This window comes from Syngnathoides biaculeatus, chromosome 4 (genome assembly GCF_019802595.1).
Source record: "Syngnathoides biaculeatus isolate LvHL_M chromosome 4, ASM1980259v1, whole genome shotgun sequence".
Classification (NCBI taxonomy): Eukaryota; Metazoa; Chordata; class Actinopteri; order Syngnathiformes; family Syngnathidae; genus Syngnathoides; species Syngnathoides biaculeatus.
In genome coordinates this window covers 22690045-22716148 of record NC_084643.1, presented here as the reverse complement: position 1 = coordinate 22716148, position 26104 = coordinate 22690045, and the positions used below count along the sequence as shown (strand labels likewise).

At 40.5% G+C, this 26104-nt stretch overlaps 2 protein-coding genes across 2 annotated transcripts in view; one reads left to right on the top strand and one right to left on the bottom strand.

Moving 5' to 3' along the window:
* The window catches only part of si:dkey-91m11.5 (PH_BCR_vertebrate and RhoGAP_Bcr domain-containing protein), a 34049-nt gene extending 26867 nt beyond the window's left edge, over positions 1–7182 (bottom strand). Inside the window, exon 1 of the mRNA XM_061816654.1 lies at positions 5490–7182. Within this exon, the coding sequence (XP_061672638.1) occupies positions 5490–6825 (1336 nt within the window). The 5' untranslated portion in view covers positions 6826–7182. The remainder of the gene's footprint in view (positions 1–5489) is intronic.
* Positions 7183–7455: 273 nt separating this feature from the next.
* ift81 (intraflagellar transport 81 homolog) lies at positions 7456–25982 on the top strand. Its single transcript, XM_061816657.1, has 18 exons — positions 7456–8475; positions 8577–8680; positions 8761–8941; positions 9033–9122; positions 9237–9302; positions 9604–9714; positions 10863–10947; positions 11219–11382; positions 11466–11561; positions 12752–12898; positions 19694–19843; positions 20883–21011; positions 22031–22120; positions 22781–22867; positions 23065–23136; positions 24374–24459; positions 24716–24761; positions 24861–25982. Exons 1-18 carry the CDS (start codon positions 8332–8334, stop codon positions 25041–25043), a joined length of 2031 nt encoding a protein of 676 aa, XP_061672641.1. The 5' UTR covers positions 7456–8331; the 3' UTR covers positions 25044–25982.
* The last annotated feature ends 122 nt before the right edge of the window (positions 25983–26104 follow it).

Genomic DNA, 26104 nt, shown 5'->3' with positions numbered 1-26104 from the left:
GGGAGACGCCACTGCTTTTACACATTAAGGTCAGGTAAGTCACAAGGACTGTTCTGCCTGTGCAAAAACATCGGAGATTAGTGTAAAACCTCTCAGCTATGGTTCCATGGAAATAGCTTTTGGACAAATAAAGCACTCAAAAGTCCACTGGAACTTTTAACCACACCTCCACAGGATCAGAGAAAACACTCAGTGCAGCAGAACACTCTTGGAAAAGGCCAGAAGGTGGGCTGTCCTAACACCAATTCAAACCAACACAAATGATGTCTCAGTGATGTAATCAGGGCTGCCCCAACTTGCTGGCGACAAAGTTAGAAAAGAAAACATGTTACTAACTGAAGGCACGGCTATAAAAGACTGTTTTTCAGGTGGTGTGGCACACAAGCCACATGGTGCCTTCAGGAAAAAGTGAGACGTAATGGATTTAAGCAACACATTAGCAATTCCTTTTCTCGAGGGGCCACGTGAAACATTGGAACAGTTGGCGAGGGCCATCCCATCATGTGCTCAACTGTGATCAATACCAACTGAAGATATTTTTATCAAGCAGTAAATTGTATTCTTTTTGATAAGCTGTTACTTGGGTAGAACGGTATACAGGGTCTATATCGTTACAATGAGGATACATGAATGTTAGTTTTTTTTTCAAGTTTCGTTTGAAGACGAAACAAATTATAGAACATTTCCCCACTGTGGGACTGGCTGAATAAAAATTACAAGCAGTCATATTTCATCCATCCATTCATCCATTTTCATAGCCGCTTATCCTCACAAGGGTCATGGGAGTGCTGGAGTCTATCCCAGCTGTCAAAGGGCAGGAGGCAGGGTACACTCTGAACTGGTTGCCAACCAATCCCAGGACACATGGAGACAGACATCAGTTGCACTCACAATCACAAATGGGGGCAATTTAGAGAGTCCAATTAATGCTGCATGGTTTTGGGATGTGGGAGGAAACTGGAGTGCCTGGAGGAAACCCACACTGGCACAGGGAGAACATGCAAATTCCACACAGGCGGAGCCGGGATTGATCCCTGGTCCTCAGAACTGTGAGGCCAACGCTTTACAGCTGCTCCAACCGTGCCGCCCAGTCATATTTCATTTACATATATATTTTTAATCTCGCCATATACATTAAAACACCAGTCACCATTGCCCCAGAAACATGTTCATCTGGTGCATCACTTTGATGAGACTTCCAAATCATTATCGTGACAAATTTCCTTCTTTCCTCACCCAATGGTGAGAATGGTGCTAACGCAAGGACACAAGTCATTGCTTTGAAACACAATGCTCGTTTGTGCTGGTTTCTACCACCCAGACACTGGAACCCTGCACAAATACAATGCAATACAAAACAACCGTGACATTATTCCCTATAGCAAGAGTCATTTTTTATTTTTATTTTTTAAAAGCACCACTTTCAAAATAAAACCGACATCCTTATTTTACATTTCATTTTAAACAACCTTGCGGGTTTCTCGAGGGTGCATAGGGTTTATCCAACTGTGTGCATGTGTTTTGTGGATTTGGAGAAGGCATTTGACCATGTACTTCGGGGTGTTCCTTGGGGAGTATAGGGAACTGGACCCCTTAATAAAGGTTGTTCAGTCATTGTAGGTCTGGTGTCAGAATTTGGTCTGCATTACTAGCAGTAAATTGGATTTGTTTCCAGTAATGGTTGGACCCTTTGTCACGGATTCTGTTCATTACCCTGATGGACAGACCTTTTAGGCACAGCCAAGCCAATGATGGGGTCCGGTTTGGTGAAATTAGTATTACATTTTTGCTTTTTGCAGATGACGTGGTTCTGATGACTTCACCAGGTCATGATTTCCAACTCTAATTGGAGGAGTTCGCAGCATGTAAGCAAGTATGAAGTGGTTGAGATGAGAATCGGCATCCCCAAATCTGAGGCCATGGTCCTCAGTCAGAAAAGGATGGAGTGCCCTCTCTGGCACGAGGAAGAGATACTGCCTCAAGTGGAGGAGTGTCTTGCGGTCTTGTTCAGGACTATGGTAAGAATGGAATGGTGAATTGACAAGCGGATTTGATGAAGCCTCTATATTGATGTGGACCCTTGCATCAGTCTGTTGTGGTAAAGAAGGAGCTATGCCAATTTAGTGATTGCTCTGCGATTGACCTATGGTCACGATCTGTGTGTCATGACTGAAAGAACAAAATTTTAGAAACACCCAAAATGAGTTTCTTCTTCAGTGTCACGTTGGTCTCCCTTAGCGACAGGGTGAAAAACTCACTCATCTAGGAGAGGATCTGAGTCGAGCTCGATGAGGTGGCTTAAGGCATCCAGTTATGATGGCCACTGTACGGCTTCTTGGTGAGGTGAGGTGTTCCAGGCAAGTTCCACACAGAGAAGTCCTCAAGGACAACCCAGGACTCGCTGGAGAGACTACGTCTCTCGGCTGTCTTGGCAATGCCTTATGATCCCCCTAGAAAGTCCTGGATGAAGTGGCTGGGGAGAGGAAAGTGTGGGCTTCGTGCTTAAGGTGCTGCCCACGCGACTTGACACTGGATAAGCACAAGAAAATGAATGGCTGAATGGAACCTTGCAAGAGACAGTCAGCGACCGTGGGCAGGCTCGATGGGGCCAAGTCTTGACTACGCTGATCCAAAGTTCCTTCATTGTACAATACTAGGTTACATTTATTGTATTGGTTTTAAAGTATGAATTCAAATGGGTTTGCCAGGGAGAAATAACATGTTAGCTTTTTCCAAAGTCATATTTGCAGCAGAGTGACAAATAAGAATGGGGAAGTACACAGACCCAGATTGAATATCTTGTACACTGCAATCGTCCCAGAGGCGTTCTAACTTACATTTCATGCCGATTATATCACACACGATCTGTCTGTTTGTCACATGCTTTGTGTCAAGGAGCTTTGGACTGGATCACGTTATATAACAACACATTCTGTGCGTTTTCCTAATCCAACACGCACTGGATGATTTTTGAGCTGCAGAGGCAAACAATTTTCTGTACTGCAATCCCTCTTTGCAGAATGTTTGGCTTTAACCCTGATATGTGGAGCATTACAAAGCTACTACAATAAAAGTCCTTATGTATCTCCTGACTCCTCTCCATGACATTCCGAAGTTGGCCAAACCACTCTCCTTATCCCACTTAACACTGTTATATTGTTACCATGTCAATACTTGTTCAAAATGACAGACTCTACTATTGTGTTCACGCATAACAACAGGAAACACTGATGGCCAGCATTTCGATTGGAAGCCGTGTGACACGTTTTAAGCCACTCAATCCCCTTTTTTGAATCAGTAGTCTGGGCTTTTCCCTACCCACCACTTATGACAAAAGAGACTCCCTTCATTTATCACGCTAGACAAACCTCTTTAAGTAAATGACTCGGTACCAAGGACAACAACAGTGATATCTGCTGACACAAAAACACTGGGCGAGGCTGAAATGACTGGAAAGCCTCAGGGCAGGGGCTGCCTCTGTTGTGGCCTTTCTCTGAGAGTTTTCAAGCTCTGTGGGCTACAAGCAGAAGGGGGCAAAATCGACTAAAAAAAAAATGTTGATTGCTGCCAGTGATCAATGCTTCATGTCAATCAGTGCATCTTTTTGCATGCTATAACCTTCTAAAAAAAACAACATTTTCCAAGGTTAGTTTGTGTTGAGCAAAAGCTGATTAAAGCTGAAAAGAATTAACATTCATTAACAGGCTTTGGGGAAATGCGTCTTACTGCTCATTACCAAGTGAAAAATATGCATTTCATCAAACAGCCTAGATTTAGTAGGTCATATCAGTTATCTCATTATATTTTCCTACTCCACATGGGTTCAAAATAAACCGACTAATAATCCTAACCAGAAAACATTTAGGCCTGGATCTGGTGTGCTGGGCTGTAATTTCATTGAAGAGATTGCAGGTGCATTTTAGACACCAATATAACCTCATAGGCCAGTCAATGAGAACAGAGGCCTTTCACTAGAGAAACTTGAATGTACTCTTTAGTACTTAAGCTACACATTCTTGCCAGGGCCTGTGTTCCCCTCCAATGGGGCCTCAAGGCAAGGATTAATTGCTGCACCTGTTATCTTTGAAACGAGGAACAGAATCTGAATTTATAATCATTTGGTCTACTGATAATGTGTAAAGATTTACTGGCATCCACTTAATGTGTGGTGTCATTTTGCTTCTATCTGGTCCCTTTTGAACAATTTCTGCAGGTTCAAAAACAGATTAAATAGAAAAATAAAATGGGATTTTCAAAAAATTGTCATAACTATTATTGCTACTTAGGGCAGATAAGTAATTGTTTTAATCAATTTATTTGTGTTCATTGATTATTAATGTTTTTTCAGCTTCCCTTGTTCTATTTTTAGTGACTTTTCTGAACACTCTTTTCAAAATGGAACAGAGAAAGTAAGCGGAATCATCACATTGTTTTAAGATTAACAAAAAAGGAGCAAGGTGGAAGGCAGTCACAGAGTTAGCCATTCTAAGCAATGCCAAAAACACCATGCCCATTAATACCTTGCAAAAGCAGTAACTTATTTGGAGGTTTGAAGATTTTAACTCGAGGTATGTGGTATCACTTTTTGACAACAGACATGGACGAACCCATCCAAGCCACGCATTCTGACAGCTCATTTCATGACATCCAAAATTATTTTGTTTATATACAGGGGGCGTATTTTGGTAAAAGGCACATATTTGTATCCATGAGAAGGAGGTTATTTTCACATCTAAAAAGAAAATACATATGTGCAGCATTTCTGTGTCAGGTAATGTATGTTAATAATTGAGACAGCGTTCATCTCTGAAAAATGCAAGAAAAAGGCAGCAAAAAAAAAAAAAAGAAAAATATTGCCTAGACATATTGCCTTCATTCATACTGCATATTTTTTGGGGGAGGACGTTTTATATATCTATTGTAGACAACAGGCATCTTTGATTAATTTTATTCAAAAACTTTTACAAATGAAATTATATATTAATATATAATACTATCGTGCTAAGAGAAATCACGTGGTTCTATTGTCCACTGCAGTGATTCCCAACCTTTACTGAGCCAAGGCAAATATTTGACATTTGAAAAATCTCATGGCACATCACAAAACTAAAGTGTCCCAAAAAGTGGATACACAAGTCAATTACACACATTCTATCATCACAGTGAAGAGCAATTGTTTGTTCTGTCTGTCTTTATGAGGCGTTATAGATAGGTGAACAAAGACAGATTATTTCTTGTACATAATATTTTGAACAATTAAATGAAATGTGATAATTTCCCACAGCCCAAAAGAAGAGCTCTCATGGCACACTAATGTGACATGGCATTCTGGTTGAGAACCACTGGTCTAACGGGGTGGTATTTAGTGGTCCATTTTGAACAGCCACTTCAGTAACTAAATATGCTTCCCACTTCAAAGTCAACACCTAACCAGACTCATGAACAATTATTTTAAGAGAAAATCCACAGACAATGTCTTGCAGACTTACCCAGATCGCCTTGAACACTGTTGTCGTGGGAGGTCCTGCTGGATGTGGTGGATTCGCCATCACTGGGCCAAGGCTGGCCTGCTTGATGTCCTCTGATCTGGTCACTCACTCCCACCTGTTGCTTCAGAAGCTTTTGGGAGAGGGGCATGGGTGGGCTGCTGCTGTCAAACGACTGCTGAGAAGGTGACCGACTTTTGTCCCTGAACATCTGATAGGCTGTGGGACTGTGAGAAACATAACTGGACTGGCCAGAGGAGAAGTCCTCTTCGCTGGATGTCAAATTCTCATTGGAGCTGCAATCTGGAGTGTAACCCTCTCCTCCGTCGTCGTCAAAGCTGCCAGGTGAGCAAGAGCGCCGAGGCCATGTTAGGTGCGCGGTCTCCTCAATGCTGTGGTCTCGAATGTGGACCACTCGAGTGTCCCCCTCAGGCATCATCCCCCCAACATACACACTAGTGTATGGTTGGCACTCAGTTGGCACTGGCTCAGACTTTCCTCCAGTGGAAGGGGTCACACTGTCTTTCAGGAAGTGATCTGTAAACTCTGGATCGTCATATGACCCGTTATAACTGCAGTTCCCATCAGTTGACCGGCCCCGCTCAACAGACTTGTTTATGTCTCCTGTGTTGGCTGACAGATTCCCTGGTACCGAATAAAGAGATCTCTTGCGTTCCATCTGCATGGCCTGACTGCCAAGCGTGCTGATCTTTTCTGAGACCTCCCTGTCGTTAACTTTGACCAGTCCTCTCTCGTAATGGTACTCCATGTTGACATAGAAGGGTTTGTGTGGTCCTCCCGTCACTGACAACCCTTTACCATCTTCGGCTGTCTGAGAGTTGGCTCTCCTGATGCGTTCGAAGTTAGATCTGAGTGCCGCCACTGAACCTGGTCCCACTGGGAACTCAGCAATTTCGAGCTCTTGGCATATAGGCGTCTCCCCGCCCTGCAGTTTGCCACCCTCTATCTCGGCCTCTGATTGTGATTTCCACTTTTCCATCTTTCCAGGTGCTTTCTGCAGCTGCACCATTGACACTTCCTCTTTGTGAGGCTTCTGGCTGTCTGGACCACTCATAAGGTTTTCATCGCTTGTCTGAGGAATCCTTTTAAACCCCCATCGCTGGCCATCATAAGATTTCTTCTCTTTTGCAAGAAGAGTCTGCAGGTATATCATCCTAAACCGCTCTTTGTTTACTTCCTTCTCCAAATGTTTGATGGATGTCTTGCATTTGTCCAGCTCCTCTTCAATATCTCCCTTCGAGTTCAACTCCATGCACGGCGGATCAGATTCTGGAAACTGAGCTCTCCAAGCCTCCACAAACCCTACTGGTTCAACCATTGTTATTCCAGACAAATACTAGTCACAAAAAAACTACATACAAAAATACCTGGAACGAATATGGTGAACCGAACTTTGTATGTCTTAAAACCGCCATGTTGCTGCGGAAAGTAGGGGGAATGAGAAGATCCACTTGACAGTCAGGACAAGCTACTGAGTTTTTACTCACAGACCCACGCAAAACAACATCTGGCCATCTTTTTTTCCCATCCTTGTGGTAAATCCAGGAAATATGGAGTTCTCCTTGTCTTCTTTCCTTTTGATTCTTGTGAGCTCCTCTGCCTGTGCGTTTGCTGTCAGACTGACTCGCTCTGGTGTTTTGGCTCTTCGTCGAAGAGCAGCCGCAGCAGAAGAGGCGGGGCATCTGTCGGTGAATTAGGATTACATACTGCGTACACAGTCACACGTCAATTTCAAAAAGAGCCATCATGCAAAAGGGACTTTTCTTAACAATAGGTGTCTATCTCATGAGAATAGTGAAAACACATTAGCAGTTTCCGGGGAATCTGGCGAAAGGAAATTGAGTTGTTTTGAGGATACTTTGATACCATTCGAGGTACAAAAAAACAAACAACAACAAAAAAAAAAAAACACCGACAAGTTTCATATACTTTTACACGGTTCTCGGCCATAAACTAAATTTCCCAAAGTTTTTTTTCAAGTGATGTGGAAACCACACTACATTATGTTGGGATTATTTGTGGCATTCCAAAAGCTATAATAATAATAAATGAAAATCGCCAACATCGCCAGCTAACGGTTGAAAATTTTAGATGGGCAGCGATAAAACTGTACGAAGAGGTTACACAAGTGTTAGTTTAGTGTTAGGCGTCATTGCTCATATTAGCAACCGAGCCGGTAACCACGGCAACTGCGCTAATGCGAATACTGATGCGTTCCTTTTACACGCAAAAATCGGGATTTTTGGATACGATTATAGAAACGGAAACAAGCGCCTATTCCTTTGCTAAATCAAATATTATGATTATGATTGTACTGTAAATTAGCATGTTCTTTTCATACAGAGCTACATAATTTCTGTTAGTTCTTAGTTGGCAAGTTATGTATAACGAGGTTACTGGGGTGTTTTGGGGTCTGATGAAGAACCTTGTATTTCATGCAGTTTTATTTTGGTGTCGGAAAACTTTCCCACAAGCACGTCTCTTATTTTGCCAGCTATTATTCGTTAAACGGTACGCGATTTCCTAATATCCAATATTGAAAAGGTTTAATTTTGCTGAAGACACCCTAAAGGAAGAGCAGACTACTTTGAACGTTTGGTGGTATGCATGAAAGAGGAGGAGGACAAAAGAATTTGACTTTGTCTTTGACTAAAATAAGACCAGGTAGCATAGAGCTTGAAATTACGACGTCCTCGTGTGTTTGAACGCCGCATTAGTCTCTGGAGGCAGACGTTTGTATGCTAGCTCAGGTTAGCTAACGACAGAGCCATAAATTGTGAAAGGCTTGTCATAACTCAATAAACTAGCGAATAATATTCCCACGATGAGTGAGCAACTAAAATTTATTGTCGAGGAACTTAACAAAGATCCGTTTCGCAAAAACTTTAATCTCATCACGTTTGACTCCCTCGAACCGATGCAGCTGCTCCAGATTTTAAACGATGTTTTAGCTGAAGTAGACCCAAAGGTAAGCAATGTGCAGTTCGTTGCCCCACTTGGGGTGATACTTCACAAACTGTGTTCCTGCTTTGATCAATAACGCAATCAATCATTCAATCTTCTTTCCAGCAAGCTCTTGATATTCGAGAGGAAATGCCAGAACAAACCGCGAAGAGAATGTGTGCTCTGCTTGGGATGCTGAAATACAAACCACCCGGCAACCAGTCTGATCTGTAAATTGCTGTAAACTTATATTCAAGCAATCTCGTGTCTGTGTGGGGTATTTTCCGACTCGTACAATGTTTCACCCCAGGAGCAGTTTCAGACAGGGTCTTGTGGTCGGCAGCAAACCTGCGGTCCATCCCATCCTGCACTGGCTGCTGCAGAGGGTCCCGGAGCTCAAGAAAAGAGCTTACTTGGCTCGCTTTCTTGTCAAACTTGATGTCCCCGCAGAGTTCCTGGGGGATGACGTCATCAGCGACACATACCACCAGGTTTTCAGCACCAAAAGTCACTTCAAATACTGTACATATGAAGCCAATGATCATTTCGACACCAAACTAATGTATATATGTACGTTGTTAGTATGAAGAACTGGTCGAAGGATTTAAGGCAAATCACAAGGAATGTGAGCAGCTCAGAACGTCAGGGTTTTCCACAGCAGAAATCAGAAGGGTAAACGCAACTTTTAATCTAATTTACAACATAATATACATTCTATTTTTCAAAACAATTAATATTTTTCTTTCGATTTAAAAAAACGGGTCTGCTTACGTTGTTTCCCAACAGGACATTAGTGCAATGGAGGAAGAGAAAGGCCCACTAATTAAACGTGTGGAAAGGTTGAAGAAGAGGGTGAGTCAACTCCCCCAAGGGGCCCTTTACGCTTATAATACTTTGAAGGCTTTGGGACTCTCACAGAGGAATGAAAATATAACCCTTGTCATATATTATCAGCTTCATTGGTAGACCTGACAGCGATGCGACAGCTTGTAAAGTTGTTTTGACAAGCTAGCTAAGTAATGGCCTGTTGATCTTAACACCCAAGTCATTCCAAAAGGCGAAACCTGACTATGTTGTATGGTTATTTATGGGAGGAGCTGACTTACTACCCCCACATACTAAACATCTTTGATTGCATGCGTTTCTCCACTAGGTGGACTCAGTGTCCAACCATCAACAGATGCTGGAGCAGGCCAGACAGCTGAGGGTTGAGAAAAAGAGAGAAGAGCATTTGGCACACCAGAAGCAAGAACAAAAGAACCAAGTACAACTTTCTAATTGCTACTGTTTTGTCATCTTTAAATAGCATATCAATTAATGTGCTGATCATAGGAAGTTGTTTTGTTATGATGGTTGTGGTTTGGATTGTCATTGTGCCAGAGCCTGTCCCAGCTAACAACGGGCAAAAGGCGGACCACACCCTGAACTGGTCGCCAGTCAGTCACAGGCCACATACTGACACCATCACTGAGCGGGAATTACAATGCCCGCGCCAGTAAGGCGTGCGTTACCACTACATCATCAGTGATCTACGCTTGTCAGTATGATAGAGATACATTCTGCCTCAGCGCAAACAAAAATGGAACAGAAAAGATGTTTGATGCTGTCTATTAAAACTTCATAAAGACAGAACTTTTAGCTTTATTGTGCCAAATTTTGTGGCTCACAAGTGGATAAAGTGTGAACATAATACAATGCTTGTGACTAAAGGAGACCCCAAGGTGATGTCAAACGTAGTGTTAACTGTTACGCACAATTAGTCATTGTTAAGCTAAATACATAGCTGTAGGGGTTGTTCAAGGCTGTACCAATATTTGTAAGTAAACGTCCTGAGCACCATGTAGCCTCCCAGAAAGTTAATAAAATATTTTTGCAATAAACTCTCATGTTATGGTCTTAAAACTGCTTCAGGACAATAATTTCACAAACAGGGATGAATTAATACTTTACTACTACTTGTATTGATGTAAACTACTATAAATTGTAAATCTATGCAACATTTAGCATTATTCACATATTCAGAGTAAGTAGATGTACTGAAGATCCAGCCACAGGGTCGAATATGATGAAACTCTGTTTATAGCATGGATTTCTTTCATTTTACACCTGACGCAACCTTTGTTTTTGCACAACCACTTCGAGTTGCAACCCTTGCTTACACTGTAATGACTCCTTACACACTCATCATATATAAAGACATGCATTAAACCTGCCTCATTTACAGGGATACATAATTGCGTATTTGATTTTGTGTGTGTGTGTGTGCTTGGGCCTTTAGTATGTACTGTTTTCTTAAAAACAGCCAAACCATGTTTGAAGTAAGATACTTTTTCAGTATTTTGGATGAAGATTTGCTTGTGCAATTTTGTCATTGACCTTTGATGGTAATCAGCTACCGGTACTTGTTTTTAGCTGTTTCAGGCACAGCAGAGGCTGCAGAGGTTGCAGCAGCAGTTGAAGGACATGCGACATGCTGCAGTTGATGCCAGTCCAGACAGTAAGTGTTGCTCTTTGCTTCTGCAAGACTTCTTGTTGCTTTACGGGATCGTTAATAGAAGTGTTATAAAATGGGATTATCTAGTATTGAAATATCTTTTGTTCGTGTCTTATTCACAATTTTTGCTGTGTGTGTGTGTGTGTTGTGTGTGTGTGTGTGTGTGTTGTGTGTGTGTGTGTGGTGCCAAGTATGTAGCTCTTGGCAATTTTGAAATTTTTCATTAGAAATGCAATCGTTTCTTGCAATCTATTAAGAAGACTGTCTTCCCCAGGCTTAATGAAGAGGCTCGAGGAGGAGATTAAGATCAATTCCTACATGGTCTCTGAGAAACTTCCCAAAGAGTTGGAGGTCCTCAGGCGTACAGTGCAGTACCTTCAAAAGGTGGCATCAGAGCCTGCCATGGGTCATGGCGATTTACTGGAGTTGAGGGACAAGGTAGGGCGCAAGATGGTGTTGTGAAATCTCTATTGCAATCCTTTTGAAAAAAATGTTTATGATGTCAATCTTGGTTTTTCCAGATTAAAGGAGTCGACATGCAAATAAATCAGCTGATTGAGAAGAAGATGATGAGAAGCGACCCTATAGATGATAAACTGACTCTCTACAGGCAACAGGTGCTGGATCTAAGATATTGTTTTCTGCAATCTTTGTTTCTTTTGTATTGTATACATATCCCAGTGGGGCTAGACCAGCGGTCGGCAACCTTTGACACCGAAAGAGCCATTTGAACCCGGTTTCCACGGAAAAGAAAACACTGGGAGGCGCACATCGAAAACGAAAAAAAAAAAAAACTTCTACTACTTTACCGCAGCATGTTTCTTATGAAATCCATGTGCTACAGAGAAAATTCCATTGGCTTTGCCGTGCTTGAAAGTCGCTCAAAATAGACGGCGTTTCAGCGGGTTTACCCGCTTCCGCAGTGTGACGTCTATTTTGAGCGACGAAAAAATAATATCAAATAATTTAATTAATATTTTAATATTTCAAGATCACAATAATCTTCAAATTTAGAACTAAAATAATATAAAAACTAACACAAATAAAACACACTTCAATTAAATACAAAAAAAAAAAAATTTAGTAATTTATTTTCCCAAGCCAATCAGAGCCGCATTATAAGGATGAAAGAGCCGCATGAGGCTTCGGAGCCGCGGGTTGCCGACTGCTGGGCTAGACTGTGTAATGCCAAATATGGTTATGCTGTGTTTTCTTCACGTCTTGAGTTGTTTATTCATTTAAACATACAATTTCACTCCAGTGCCGCATAAAACTATACAGGGTCATTTCCGGTCTATTTGGTTGTTGTATGTTGTACTAATATGTTTCCGTTCATGTAATTTTCATTGTATGGAATTGGGTTTAGGCACCTGACCGTCACAGCTGCAAAAAAAAAATAAATAAAAAGACGTTGGTCCCCTTATTGCAGCTTGAACTGCTTCAAATTTTCCTGGAAGACGTTCAATAGGTGGTGTGTGTGGGGAATTTTTACCCCATGCATCCAGAACATTTGTCAGGTCTGATGTCAGTGACTCCCTTACACTACAGGGCCTGGGTCACAATCTCTTTTGAGTTCAGGGATCTCAAATTCTTCCTCACCAGTAACATCCAGTTAGCCTGAGCTGTTTCAAATTTGGAAGTATGGTCTTCTCTAAATTGTCTGTTAGTTTACATTAATTACAATTTTGAGAAAATTACTGAATTATTCATTAAGTAATGTCATTTCTCTCGTTTCATACCACCAGGCTTTTTTTTAAATTCATGATACATGTTTTCTTATATTACCATTGTAATCTGACTCTTGCAGGCCTCCATCATCATCCGTAAAAAGGAAGCAAAAGCTGAAGAGCTGCAGGAAGCGAGGGAGGAGTTAGCAGCTGCAGAGCGGGAGCTGAAACATAGGACCAGCCAGGCACTAGCCTCCAATGGAGAAGAGGTCATCCGGGGTGACGAGGTACACTTTCCAAGTACGGTGTGCCCTTGCCCATTCGCGCTTCACCGTTTGCAGCCCTCCATATGCACAGATTTTGGTCTCCCAAGTTTTTTAGTTGTTTTTAATTTACAATATTTTCATGATCATAGAGATCTTAAATTATCTTCTAAATAGACGATGCGCCACATTAGACATGGCGCCGTACAATGTGGTGCACCTTCTATGCACACTGAGTTGGAGGTCCTTAGTGCCGCAAAGCAAGCTGGGAGGATGTAAATATCGTTTAAAGTGCAGGTTTGGGTCAATTATTTCGTGAATCATTCTTCCATCCATCCATTTTATTAGCTGCTTATCCACACGAGGGCTGCGGGAGTGCTGGAGCCTATCCCAGCTGTCAACGAGCAGGAGACGGGGTACACCCGTAACTGGTTTCCAGCCAATCGCACGGCACTTCGAGACAAACAGCCACACTCACAATCACATCGAGGGGCAATTTAGACTGTCCAATTAATGTTGCATGTTTTTGGGATGTGGGAGGAAATCGGAGTGCCCGGAGAAAAACCCACGCAGGCACGGGGAGAACATGCAAACTCCACACAGGCAGGGCCCGGATCGAACCCGGGACCTCAGAACTGTGAGGCCAACACTTTACAGCTGCCCCACTGTTCCACCAGTCATTCTTTTGTTTTATTATTTTCTAGTTATGCTGTTCTGTTTGCTGTTGTATGATAATTCTAGTTTTAATGTGACACTGTCCATGTGTACAACATTGTCAGTAATAACCTGCCTAGAGTAGCAGTGTGTAGGGCAATGTAAGCTTCTTCTGCTTACAAATGTGAAATGCAATTTTTCCTCACTGCCTTGTTAGCCCCATCACCTCGTAGCTTACATACATGCTGAAACACGTGCTGGCATGCATGTTCAAGTGTACTTCATGGGACAAGTCACGCATCAATTGCGGACATAAGGTGAGCTGTCCATTTTGGAGAAAATTGAACTTACAGTGCGTTGTGAAAGTATTTGGCCCCCTTAAACTTTTCAGCCTTTCACCACATTTCAGGCTTCAAACACATTTAGTTTCTTGTGAAAGTATTCGACCTCCTTGAACTTTTAATCCTTTTGCCACATTTCAGACTTCAAATATAAAGATATAAATATATATATTTTTTGTCAAGTATCAACAACAAATGGAACACAATTTTGAAGTGGAACGAAATTTATTGGATATTTTAAACTTTTTTAACAAATAAAAACCTGAAAAATGGGGCGTGCAATATTATTTTTAGATTTTATTATATCATACCTGTTGCTGCAATTACAGCTGCAAGTCGCTTGGGGTATGTCTCTATCAGTTTTATGCATGGAGAGACTGAAATTCTTGCCCATTCTTCCTTACAAAACAGCTCGAGCCCAGTGAGGTTGGATGGAGAGTGTTTATGAACAGCAGTCTTCAGCTCTGCCCACAGATTCTCGATTGGATTCAGGTCTGGATTTTGACTTGGCCATTCTAACACCTGGATACGTTTATTTGTGAACCATTCCATTGTAGATTTGGCTTTATGGTTTGGATCATTGTCCTATTGAAAGATACATCTCCGTCCCAGTCTCGGGTCTTTTGCAGACTCCAACAGGTTTTCTTCCTGAATGGTCCTGTATTTGGCTCCATTCATCTTCCCATCAATTTTGACCATCTTCCCTGTCCCTGCTGAAGAAAAGCAGGCCCAAACAATGAGGCTGCCACCACCATGTTTGACAGTGGGGATGGTGTGTTCAGGGTGATGTGCTGTGTTCCTTTTCTATCGAACATATCGTTTTGCATTGTGGCCAAAAAGTTCAATTTTGGTTTCATCTGACCAGAAGACCTTCTTCCACACGTTTGGTGTGTCTCCCAGGTTCTTGCCACTCGTCCATAAAGGCCAGATTGTTGGAGTGTATGACTGATTGTTGTCTATGGACAGACTCTCCCACCTCAGCTGTAGATATCTGCAATTCATCCAGAGTGATCATGGGCCTCTTGGCTGTATCTCAGTCTTCTCCTTGTTCGAGGTCAAAGTTTAGAGGGTCTTGGTAGATTTGCAGTGGTCGGATACTTCTTCCATTTCAATATGATTGCTTGCACAGTGCTCCTTGAGATGTTTAAAGCTTGGGAAATCTTTTTGTATCCAAATGCGGCTTTAAACTTCTCCACAACAGTATCTCGGACGTGGCTGGTGTGTTCCTTGGTCTTCGTGATGCTCTCTGCATATTAAACAGAAACCTGAGACTATCACAGAGGAGGTGCATTTATACGGAGACTTGATTACACACACAGTTGGATTCTATTTATCATCATCAGTCAACATTGGATCATTCAGAGATCCTCACTGAACTTCTGGAGTGAGTTTGCTGCACTGAAACTAAATAGCATTGGACGCCCCACTTTTCAGGTTTTTGTTTGTTAAAAAAGTATAAACTATCCAATAAATTTCGTTCCACTTCACGATTGTGTCCCACTCGTTGCTGATTATTGACAAAAAATGTAATTTTATTTCTTTATGTTTGAAGCCCGAGATGTGGCTTACTTTCACAAGGCACTGAAAGTGCACGTTATGGTTGCAAATATATGGTACATACCATACATTGGTATAGTAATACTGCATCCATTTTTTGTGGATTTGGGGTGTAAAGACGTAACCCCTGTGAATAACGGGGCAATACTCTAGTCACGAGTTAATACACTCACTCAATTATTAAATAAAAAATCCTGATGTAATTATTATTTTTTTTTACAAATTTTTTGACACATTTTGTTTGGTTATAGAGTAGTTGAGGCAAGAGTTGCAAAAGCAATAGAAGACTTTAAAAAAAAAACACCATACTCTGGCTCATTTTTTTTTTTTTTTTTTTTTTTGAATAAACTAAGAAGATCATTCATTTGATTGCCCTTTGTGTATATATTCGAACCACAGAAAACACAAAAAGTCTATTTCTGGTCCTATCCAAACATGGACTGCTTACTGTCTTAACAGTACTCATCCCGTTTCCCCACTCACCCCCACGTTCCCATAAAGATCTATAAATAGCGTAACAGTGAGACGATCCAGAACAAGAAACTGGACTGAACAAAATGCCTGGAAGTCTTTTTTTTTTTTCCCCTAAATCTTTTGTTCCTCACTTAAGTCAACTAAACTATTTTAATGGACTTGGGGGCCTATAAAGTTTGGTCTTTATATTGTTGCGTGACAAGTGACTCCCAAACATGTGCTGTGATGTCCTCTTGATGAATAGTCTTGGATTATTGACAGGGAAATTAAAAAATAAAAAAAGAGTGAATCTCTTTTATCTTTACTCATTCCGTGAATCATATTTTGCAGATCTCCAGTGCAAGGACAAATTAGTTGTCTGCATTGAAGCCGTACCCAGTGAGTTGGCCAGCAAGTGAATCTCAATCATGTCAGTACTTTGGTCAATAGGCTGGATATCAACCTATAATGATGGGCTTTATGCACCATGACAGCTTTGACAGATCTATCAACTCTATTTATAATGTTGTTTATAACCAGAGAGCCTTCCCTTGCTGAGAGGATGCTGTCAGGACAGTACTTGATTGTGCATATATTGTAGACTTTTCTGACAATTGACCCTTCTAACCTGCTACTGTGGCAGAAGAGAATGACATTCTCTGAATAAATGCCCATCAGAAACATTTACTGTAATTGCAGCATCTGGCATCAGTCCACAGAAACAGCTGTTGAGCATCTTACCTTGGTCTCAATATGTATTTTTTCAATTTTTGAGACATTACATCTTTCTAATTGAAACTGATCAGGTGCTTTGGGATTAAGAAGAAAATTGCTGCTGTCTCTGTTTCTGACAAATACACAAATGCAATATGAATATTACTGTAAAATAACTGATTATTTTTCCTCAAGAAAGAAAACATTTGAAGAATACCATGGATAAAGTTTTTTGGGAAAAAATGAATTGATTGTTTTGCAATTTTCAGATAGCTTACTTTTTTAATTTTGAGTGGGGAAATTCAGTTATAGGGGAAAGGATAGATATCCACTCATTGTTTTACGTTATTATTTTTCAAATATGCATAAGTTTTTTGGAAGCTGTCTGAAGTGACGACAAGCAATCAGTTGTCGTAACAAAGAGGGTGCTTGTTTTTTTTTACGTGGTTGCAGTTAATGGAAAATGTTTTGTCCAGTACTGCTTATCAAACCCCTCCATAGTTTGGGCTTTCAACTACAGTGTAGACGATCACTTTGTCAGCACTAGTTTGCATCCTGATTCTGGTGACTCTGTCATCACCTGCCTGCCACCCACTAACTGCATCTGATCAGCACTGGTTGGGCAATTGCAAGAAAAGTTTCTCAACTGACCATGTCACACAGCTCAAATTTAATTCTGTTTTAATTAAGAGGCTATCACCATTTTGTGTTTTGAACATGTCCTGCTCTCTCTGTTGCTGGTAACTTGTGTTTTTACTTTTGGGCACTTCATTTCAGGTTGGTCAAGTGTGATATAAATGTGCTTCTTGTTTGATAACAGGATTCCTTTTGGGAACATACTGTTAAGAACACTATGGAGTATTCTTAACAGAGTATTTTATGCTGTTAAATCCTCTCTCAGCCGTGGCTGCCCTTGATGTCCTAAAATACACATAGCGTATACTCTCTGAACCATGCCTCCACCCGTGCTCACTTAGATCAAACTTCTTGGATCCCCAAAGGACATGAAGCACATTCTGTGTTTTCTGGGACTGTTCTCTCGTGTCCTTGTTCATTTATAGCTGCTCTTCATTGTGGAGGAGCTTCACTGTGTCCCAACAGACAGACACTCAGGGTAGGGCCCAACTCACCATCCACTTGGAGCAGTGACCATGCCAGACAAAGTTATTTGTTGAACGAAGCTGGCTGAACAGATCGAGTGACCATGCCAGATCAGAGCATGGGCCCCAGAGTCCCCGTCTGCTGTTTTCAAAATCTTTTGCTCTCCTGACCTTTACCTAGGACGTTGGACAGCTTGGATCTAGATTATTTTAGAAGTTACCCTTGCAAGATTGCATAGACCTGTTGTCTGAAAAAGGGATAATAAAATAATAATGCAATAATGGTAAAAAATATATATATGTGCACACACACACACAGGAAGTAGGTATTTAAAATGTCATCAACCCAAGTAATACGTACATACAAAGTACAACAAATTAGTTCAGAAAATAAGTTGGTTGTAATAATCGGGAAAAGTATTGAACACGCTAGCTGGTATTTATTTCATACTTTGTGCAAAAATCTTTGTTTGCAACGAAAGCTTTTACGAAGAAAGTAGTCACATGCATTGCTCTGGTGTGATTTTGTGCCATTCTGCCACACAGTCTTCAAATCTTGACAGTTCCATGTTCTTTTATGAACCTTGAGTTTCAGTTCTTTATGGATTTTTTTGGGGGATTGGATTCAAGGCAGGCTGGGCCATTCTAGTAGGTTTTTTTTTTTTTTTTAAACCAATTGAAAGTTTCCTTGGCAATATGATTTGGATCAATATCCTGCTGAAAAGTATACATTACTTTGAGTTTCACCATCCTCATAGATGGCAGCAGATTTGTACCAAGAATGTCTTGAAACATTTGCCCATTCATCCTTCCTTCAATAATGTGAAGTGTCCCAGTACCATTTGCTGAAAAGCAGTCCCACGCCGTCATGTTCCCACTTCTGAACTTTACTGTTGATTTGGTGTTTTTAAGGTGTTGCCTGGTGCCATTTCTTTTCCAAAAGTGGCGTGCATTTTAGCATCCATAAAGTTCAATTTCCACTCATCCAGCCCGACTATATTCTTCCAGTATTTAACTGACTTGTTTAAAGGTTGTTCTGAAAACTTTAAACAAGCTTTAGACATGCTTTTTTTCCCCCCAATTATGGGGTCTTGCGTAGTGAGCATGCATACGGGCCACGGTGGCAGAGTACACTAATCACATTTTCCTTTTTGAAGACAGTACTTGCTTATGTCAAATCATTTTGACACAGGTGTTCTTGGCTCTTGCTCAACACTTGTGATTATTCTTTGCATTCCTGTCAGAAATCCTGCGAGGAGGACCTGATCGAAGCAAATCAATGGTGGTGTTATGAGGTTTTCACTTACATACTATGGTCCCAACCACGCTCTCTGGAACATTCAGAAGCTTACATATGTGCCTGTAAGCAATGCCATTGTTATATTTTGCAACAATTAGCTTGCAATGGTCGAGAAAGGCTTTTTGCTCTTACCCATCATAAGATTTGCCTTGATTCACACCTTGGCAGTGAGACCATTTCCTAGGCCATCAATTGGGACTGAACCATCTGATAATCATCTGCACTGACTAGAGGCTGGATTGCTGTTTGATTATTGACAGATTTTTGCATGTTATCTTGGCTTTACATGTTTTGGATTTTTTTTTACACCTCCCTATCTTTATAAGTTCAATACCATTCTCCAAACCGCTCATCCTCAGAAGGGTCATAAACGAAGGAGTGCTGAACCATTTCAAATTATTTCACACAACTTAATTTCCGAGCTTCTTTGTTCTATTTTCTTTGTATGTATGCATTACTTGGGTTGTTTCTAGCACCTAGTGTACATTTCATGTTAATAGCACCTTTTGAAATATATTTAGTTAGAAAAATGGTTACGTGTTAATTGGTTATTTCAGTTGCTCTGTGTGTGTGCATGTGAGTGTATTTGCGCACGTATGTATGAATGAATCTAAAATAGTAATTTTGGAGATTTAAAATTAAACGAAGTGACTCTTGGCTGGTATCAAATATGTTGACTTTGTCTTTTGTTCCCTCATAGCTGAAACGTTTGGTGGTGAAACTGCGAAGCAAAGGTACGGTATACAAGAAGAAACGTCAGGAGATTGCAGAGCTGAAGGCAGAGTATGGAGTTTTACAACGGACGGAGGAGATTCTCAAGCAAAGGCATGAGGCTGTCCAAGAAAAACTGGTACCTAACTACAAATTGTCCTTCTGTGAAAAAGAAAACACAAATGCACCACTTACTTTTTTGATATCTTTTGTAAATTCTGGCAGAACGTTGCTCAAGAACATAAAGTAGTTCTGCTGTCCCCTTGTCTGTTTGGGAACTGATTAGTAGTCATTTGGACTCACAGTCTTGGAAGGGAGCACTCGGCAAAATATGAATAGGATAGTGTATAACTCCTCTATCCCCTGCATCAATCTTAATTGCCCTTTATCAAGGCACCCAACCCTAAACTCTACCCTCTGTGTTGAGCATTTGCCGCACCAGTGCAAATGTTCTGTTTGCGTTTGATCTCCCCGTTCACACTCACTGTGTTAACACTGGTGTGCTGGAAGCTTCCTGGAAATTGCTTCACGCCTCTTTGTGGTCCCGGCGCCTGACTTGTTGATAGGCTGCCTAAAGGAAGCCATGCAGAGCTGCTATATCTGACTTCAGCATCTGCTACTCCTTCTCTTTCTGCATCCCTCACTGGGAGTTGTTAAGCTAGGACAGTTTGCAGTCTCATCCTTTGGATGTGTTGAGTTACTCACGTTCCTACTCTATAGAAGGAATCTGTCGCAAACTTGAATGTGCATGCACACAACTGTGGGAGGTGCTTTACTAAACTGGGTCCAACCAACATCGTGTCTTGGAAATGCATTAAACTGCTGCATTTGTTCATTTTGTGTGTATCGGAATATTGTGCAAGTTGATTTTTTTTTCATTTATTTATTTTTTTGCTCATATGTGATTTCTCAATCCCGAGATGAATTGCGCTGGTCAATTTTTCCATCTTACATAGCACATCTGAAATGTGTGTATTCCTGAGACCCGTTTATTTGTATAGACGCAATTTAACTCTGTTAACTTTCTATGATGGCACCTTTGTCTCCTGTAAAATATATATTTTTAACTTTTTTGTGTTTTTAACGTGCCACATTTCTCTGTTTTGTTGTGTGTGTGTGTGTGTGTGTGTGTGTGTGTGTGTGTGTGTGTGTGTGTGTGTGTGTGTGTGTTTTTAAAGCAATCTATGGAAGCTGAGAAGGGTATTTCTGGCTACAGCAACACTCAGGATGAACTAGAGAGGGTGTCTGCCATCAAGAGTGAGCTAGATGAAAAGAAAGGCCGAACATTGGATGATATGTCTGAAATGGTAATGTTACTTAATCAAAGCATCATTAGAATATATATATTTTTTTACAATTCTGTCATATTGACAAATTTAATATGTTTTGTCTTAAATATTTGAATAAATACTGTATAGTAAATACCCTACATTTGTGGAATATTTGTGTGCATATGAGCGTGCATTAAGCACATTTCGGGCCAAATCAATTGAGCCATTAGGTAAGAGATTGCTATTTTACTTTGAATAAACCATATTGTATCTGTGTTTTTACCATAACATGATTCCATACAAACTCATAAAAAAGCAGTGATTACAAGTAAGTTAATTACTATGTTTCCAATAAAAAAAAAAAAAAATCCACATATTTAAATGTAAATGCTAAATTCTTGATTGTGTTTCTGGTAGAGCGTTTCCTTTGAATAGTCAAATTACCTACCGCATTGTTCAGAACAAATTGGCCACATAATGTATATTCTGTATTTTACGTGTAAATATTTTACAATAACTGGACAAATTTCATTGTCAAATGCAAATGGCTACTAGTAATTCCAGTAAAGCTTTTGAATTCACAGTCACAAAATAAATCGCTTTTTATTAGGTAAACTCAGAAATTCACTCCAAGCTTGCCTTATTCATTCCGGAACGTCCGGAAAATTCGACCGTTCAGTTCGGAGCCACACTGTGGAAGTGTCGAAGTGCAGCTTCAGTGCGGAACGTCAGACAGTATGAGATGTTTACAGATAGAATTGACACATTCAATATGGCTGATGCACTGTGGTGTAACAATTGCCAAAAGGCTCATTTTAAATTCATAGAAAACGGAGTGCGCTGCGCTCTCTCCAAGCACAGTGAGACCATCAGATTGAATTTCTGAATGTACTCATTTGACACTAATAAACTCAGTAGAATCAACTCTCTGCTTTGCTCCTGGTTTGACTGTTAATGTAAACAAAATGTATTTACTATTTAGTATAATTTGTTAATATATATATAATATCTAAGAGAACGGAATACTCATTGTAACTGTATGTATGTTTCCTTAGGTAAAGCAATTAAACTCAATGATAGCGGCGAAGAAGTCTGCTCTCGCTCCAAATATCAAAGAGCTGAGATCACTGAGGCAGCAGTCTCAGGTGAGCATTGCTATTTTAAAATGCAACTCTGTGACATCATTCTCCATTACAAACGATTATTTGAATGAAGACAACTTTCACAACATGCAAACATATTAGACTATTATAGTATCACTTTATAAATGCAAAATATTGGACTGACTTTACTTATAGATAACTACATTATATAGATACACTATGGTAAATAAGATGTGAAGATAAACATGTAACCCTAGTGAAGCCAGTGCGATAAACCCTGAATCAAATTTACAAATCTATGACTGATTACTGCTGTCCTTCTGGATCCCATGTTTGTCCATTGTCATGACAGCGTACTTTAATCATTTAAATGATCCAGAAATAAAATGCATGATGGGAAAGCCCCCACACATCGCTTCGCCAAAGGCAGAGGATTAATTTTTCCTACATGTGTTCCATCTTCCACTTCACTGGCTAGTGTCCACCAATGAAACACTGCAACCAAAGGATAGAAATAGACTTTGTAAGAGGCCATTGTTTGCCAAGTTGCTCAAAGTAAAGCTGTGTTATGAGTGGTACTATAATTGGAGAGTGTTGAAATTGGTGTCTTGCTAAGATTTTGTACCAAAAAGTGATCTTGTTTTTTTTTTGTTTTTTTTTTTTTTTACTGACTTGTGACTTCTTTCTCAAACATCTTGCCAGGTGTTAAATCAGGAATATGAAGAAAAGAAATGCCAGTATGAAAGTTGTGCTGCTGGTCTGGACAGCAACAGATCTAAATTGGAGCAGGTATTGTTTCTGTGATACTGTACTAAAAATAATTGTTATGGAATGTTAGCATTTTTCTGTGTTCTGAAGTCATACTCGTGTTTCTTTCCTGAATGTGATGCAGTGCATAATTGTTTGTAAAAAAAAAAAAATCTATGTGAGATTCCTTGATTTTCTTTCAGATTATTGGTAATGAAATGGATTTTTATTTTTCACAGGAGGTGAAAGCGTTGAGAGAAGAGACTGCACAGGAGGAAAACAGATATCATTACATAAACTGCAAGTCTGAGGCAAGGAAGAGCATGAAGGCACATAAGGCTGAAAAACAAGTTATACATCAATGTAGAATTGAACAATTACCGCACCAGTAATTTTGATGCCTTGTGACCCCACTAGTCAGGTGTAGCCACCATTGCAGAATTGTGTGTGTTTGGGTAGGAAAGACGACAAATTGTTCTGGAATGAAACAGCTTTTATGATGTAATTCTTTCTCATCATTCTCTCACATTCAACTGCTCTTCTGCATAGTGGCCAAAGAACCAAGTAACCAATCTGTCAAACAGCTTATTGCGCACAAAATAGGAAGTTAAAAGATTTTGAGCCATTTTTCATATTATTTGCAATACCCTGTAAACTGACTAAAAAAATGCCTTGTAAATTTAACAGACCACAGAGTAGGGTGTTGTTCACAAGTCTGCCAAATTTGACTAAATCAAAAAATCAGAAAGTAGCTGAAATGAAGTATTGTCTCAGCTTTCAGATGCTGTGGGCGTGTATGCAAAAACATGCCTTGTGGACTTTCAGGTGTCAGATAAACACGAGCCTTCTCTCCGTACTCATTCCAAGCGATACATACGCTCTTACAGGCATTTTCCCCTCCTTTGGCTCTGTTGAAATTGAGGAGCTCATAGGTAGCGACAGCAGCCTCATAGAATACCGTTTTGAACTCATGACACATTGTTTTAAAATGCTCATAACCTTTGACCTGAAAGGGCTGTGGGTGAAAGAAAATAATATAACGTTATTTCTAATGGTCGTATGAGTCCAATAACATGACCTTGGCCTGTTTGTGGTCTTTTGACAATAATCACCAACTCATTCCATGTGATACCTTAATGTATTACATCTTAATATCACTTACATTGGCTCAGATGGAAAAAGATGACACGCTGTGGCAACCCCTAACGGGACAAGCCGAAAGAAAAAGAAGAGTACATTGGTTACCAATCAATGTATAAGTTACTGAACTTAAATTACTAATTTGAAAAAAATACACGTTCCTCTTGCAAACTGGTTAGGTTTGCTCCACATTTTTTTACGCGTCTTGTCTACCGTCTGTGTTATTGGTTGTCTGTGCTACGATTGTTTATGATGCCTTCAAGTGCAGTGTGGAAAAAAAAAAAGCTATAATTTGCTAAAAAGGAATTAACTTGTTTTTTTATGATTGTGTGGAGAGGACAGAATGGATGAATTTGGACCCCTGGGCATAGGACAATAACTTGAGCCTTCCACCTCTGTCTTTCATAGATCACTGAGATGCAAATACAACGGGCAGCTGAGGAGATGAAGGCCTATGTTTCCTCTGATGTCCAGGAGAGGAAGAGGGCCATAAGGTGAGCACATTGAATCAGGCCAACCAGCTGCCTCCAAGATGAAGACCCTTTTATACTCCCAGGGAGCTCCTTTTACATCACGGTTGCGGTGCTACCGTATGATTTTATTCCACATAAAGCGGCGTTACAAATGTCTTACAACACATGAAACCAAAATATGGATCGAGGGTGTATTACTACCCACACTGAAAACAATGGATGAGCTGTTTTAAAATTTGCCAAGGCCAAAGTGTGAATTATACACTTGTATTTGTAGGGAACTGTACATGAAGAACATTGCAGAGCAGGAGTTACTTGGCAAGGTAGGTCATTTAGTCAGAACCATTCTTGGGGAAATTATTGAACTGAGGTGTTTGAAACAATGAATGTGCCATTTTACCATTTTTCTCTGTGGACTGCAGAAGTTACGTGAGAAACAGAAGATGGTGAGGGAGAGCCACAGTACTAACATGGACCAGATGAAGATGTGGCAAGACTTGGAGCAGCTGATGGAGTGCAAGAGACAGTGCTTCATAAAAGTGCAGAATGAGGCATCTGTCGGTCAGGTCATCCAAGAAGGAGGAGAGGATAGGCTGGTGCTGTGAGAGCTAACATGCTTTCTATGTGTGTAAATCCTTTTATACTGTACTTCCTTTTCAACCATACTGTGCTATGATTGAATTTAAATTGCTTAATGAAAAATGTTTTTTAAGCGTTATTTCATTGTTCATGGGATATGTGCAGTATAACAATGGGTTATAGTGTCCTAAGAGGAGGAGCACAAAGGTTTATTTTGTGAAACAGTTTCAGATTATCTACAATGATTTCAGATTATTGTCTGCAATATTTTAACTCTCTGACCCAGCAGACTTTTTGACGTATGCTTATCCTTAATACTTGTGATCCAAGTGTCTAGCGATAAGGGCACACGACGTGGAGTACCGTGGTCATGGTCAACTATTTTTAGCAGGAATAAATTGACCTTGGATTGTGTTTCTTGCCAATTTCGGAGCCAACTGTTGCAAGCTATACAATCAGATTTCAGTGAACGGTACGGCATCACGCGGCACGGTGACACAGCTGTAGACCGTTGGCTTCACAGTTCTGAGGACCGGGTTTCAAATCCTGCCTGCCTGTGTCGGGTTTGCATGTTCTCCCCATGCCTGCGTGGGTTTTCTCCGTGCACTCTGGTTTCCTCACACATCGCAAAAGCCTGTGTTAACTGGAGACAATAAATTGCCCTTAGGTGTGATTGTAAGTGCGACTGCTGTCTGTCACTATGTGCCCTGTGATTGGATGGCAACCAGTTCAGGGTGTACCCTGGCTCCTGCCTGATGACATCTGGCAAAGGCTCCAGCACTTCGCAACCCTCATGGAGATAAGTGGCTCAGAAAATGGATGGGTGGATAATACACCATCACCAGATTTATTTGGACTGCAAATGATAACATGCAATTTGCAAGAGTTGTCAAAAAAATAATGTATTCTGACTTCCACAATTAGCACCTGTAATTATTTTGTAGTAAAAAAATAATGTATTTTAACTTCTGTAATTAGCAACTAATGATTTTGTAAAAGTATTCAAATTCAAATGCAAGTACATGGGTTTCATTTATCCAGCCAATCCCAGGTGACTTTGGGCAAGAGCTGTTTAAGGCACACACAT

What these genes read in the sequence shown, in the direction of transcription:
- ift81 (XM_061816657.1), top strand. Translation starts at nt 8,332, where the DNA reads ATGAGTGAGCAACTAAAATTTATTGTCGAGGAACTTAACAAAGATCCG. An exon ending in AGGCTGTCCAAGAAAAACTG is followed by an intron (nt 19,844 to 20,882) that starts GTACCTAACTAC and finishes GTGTTTTTAAAG; the next exon opens with CAATCTATGGAAGCTGAGAA. An exon ending in AGCAGGAGTTACTTGGCAAG is followed by an intron (nt 24,762 to 24,860) that starts GTAGGTCATTTA and finishes TGTGGACTGCAG; the next exon opens with AAGTTACGTGAGAAACAGAA.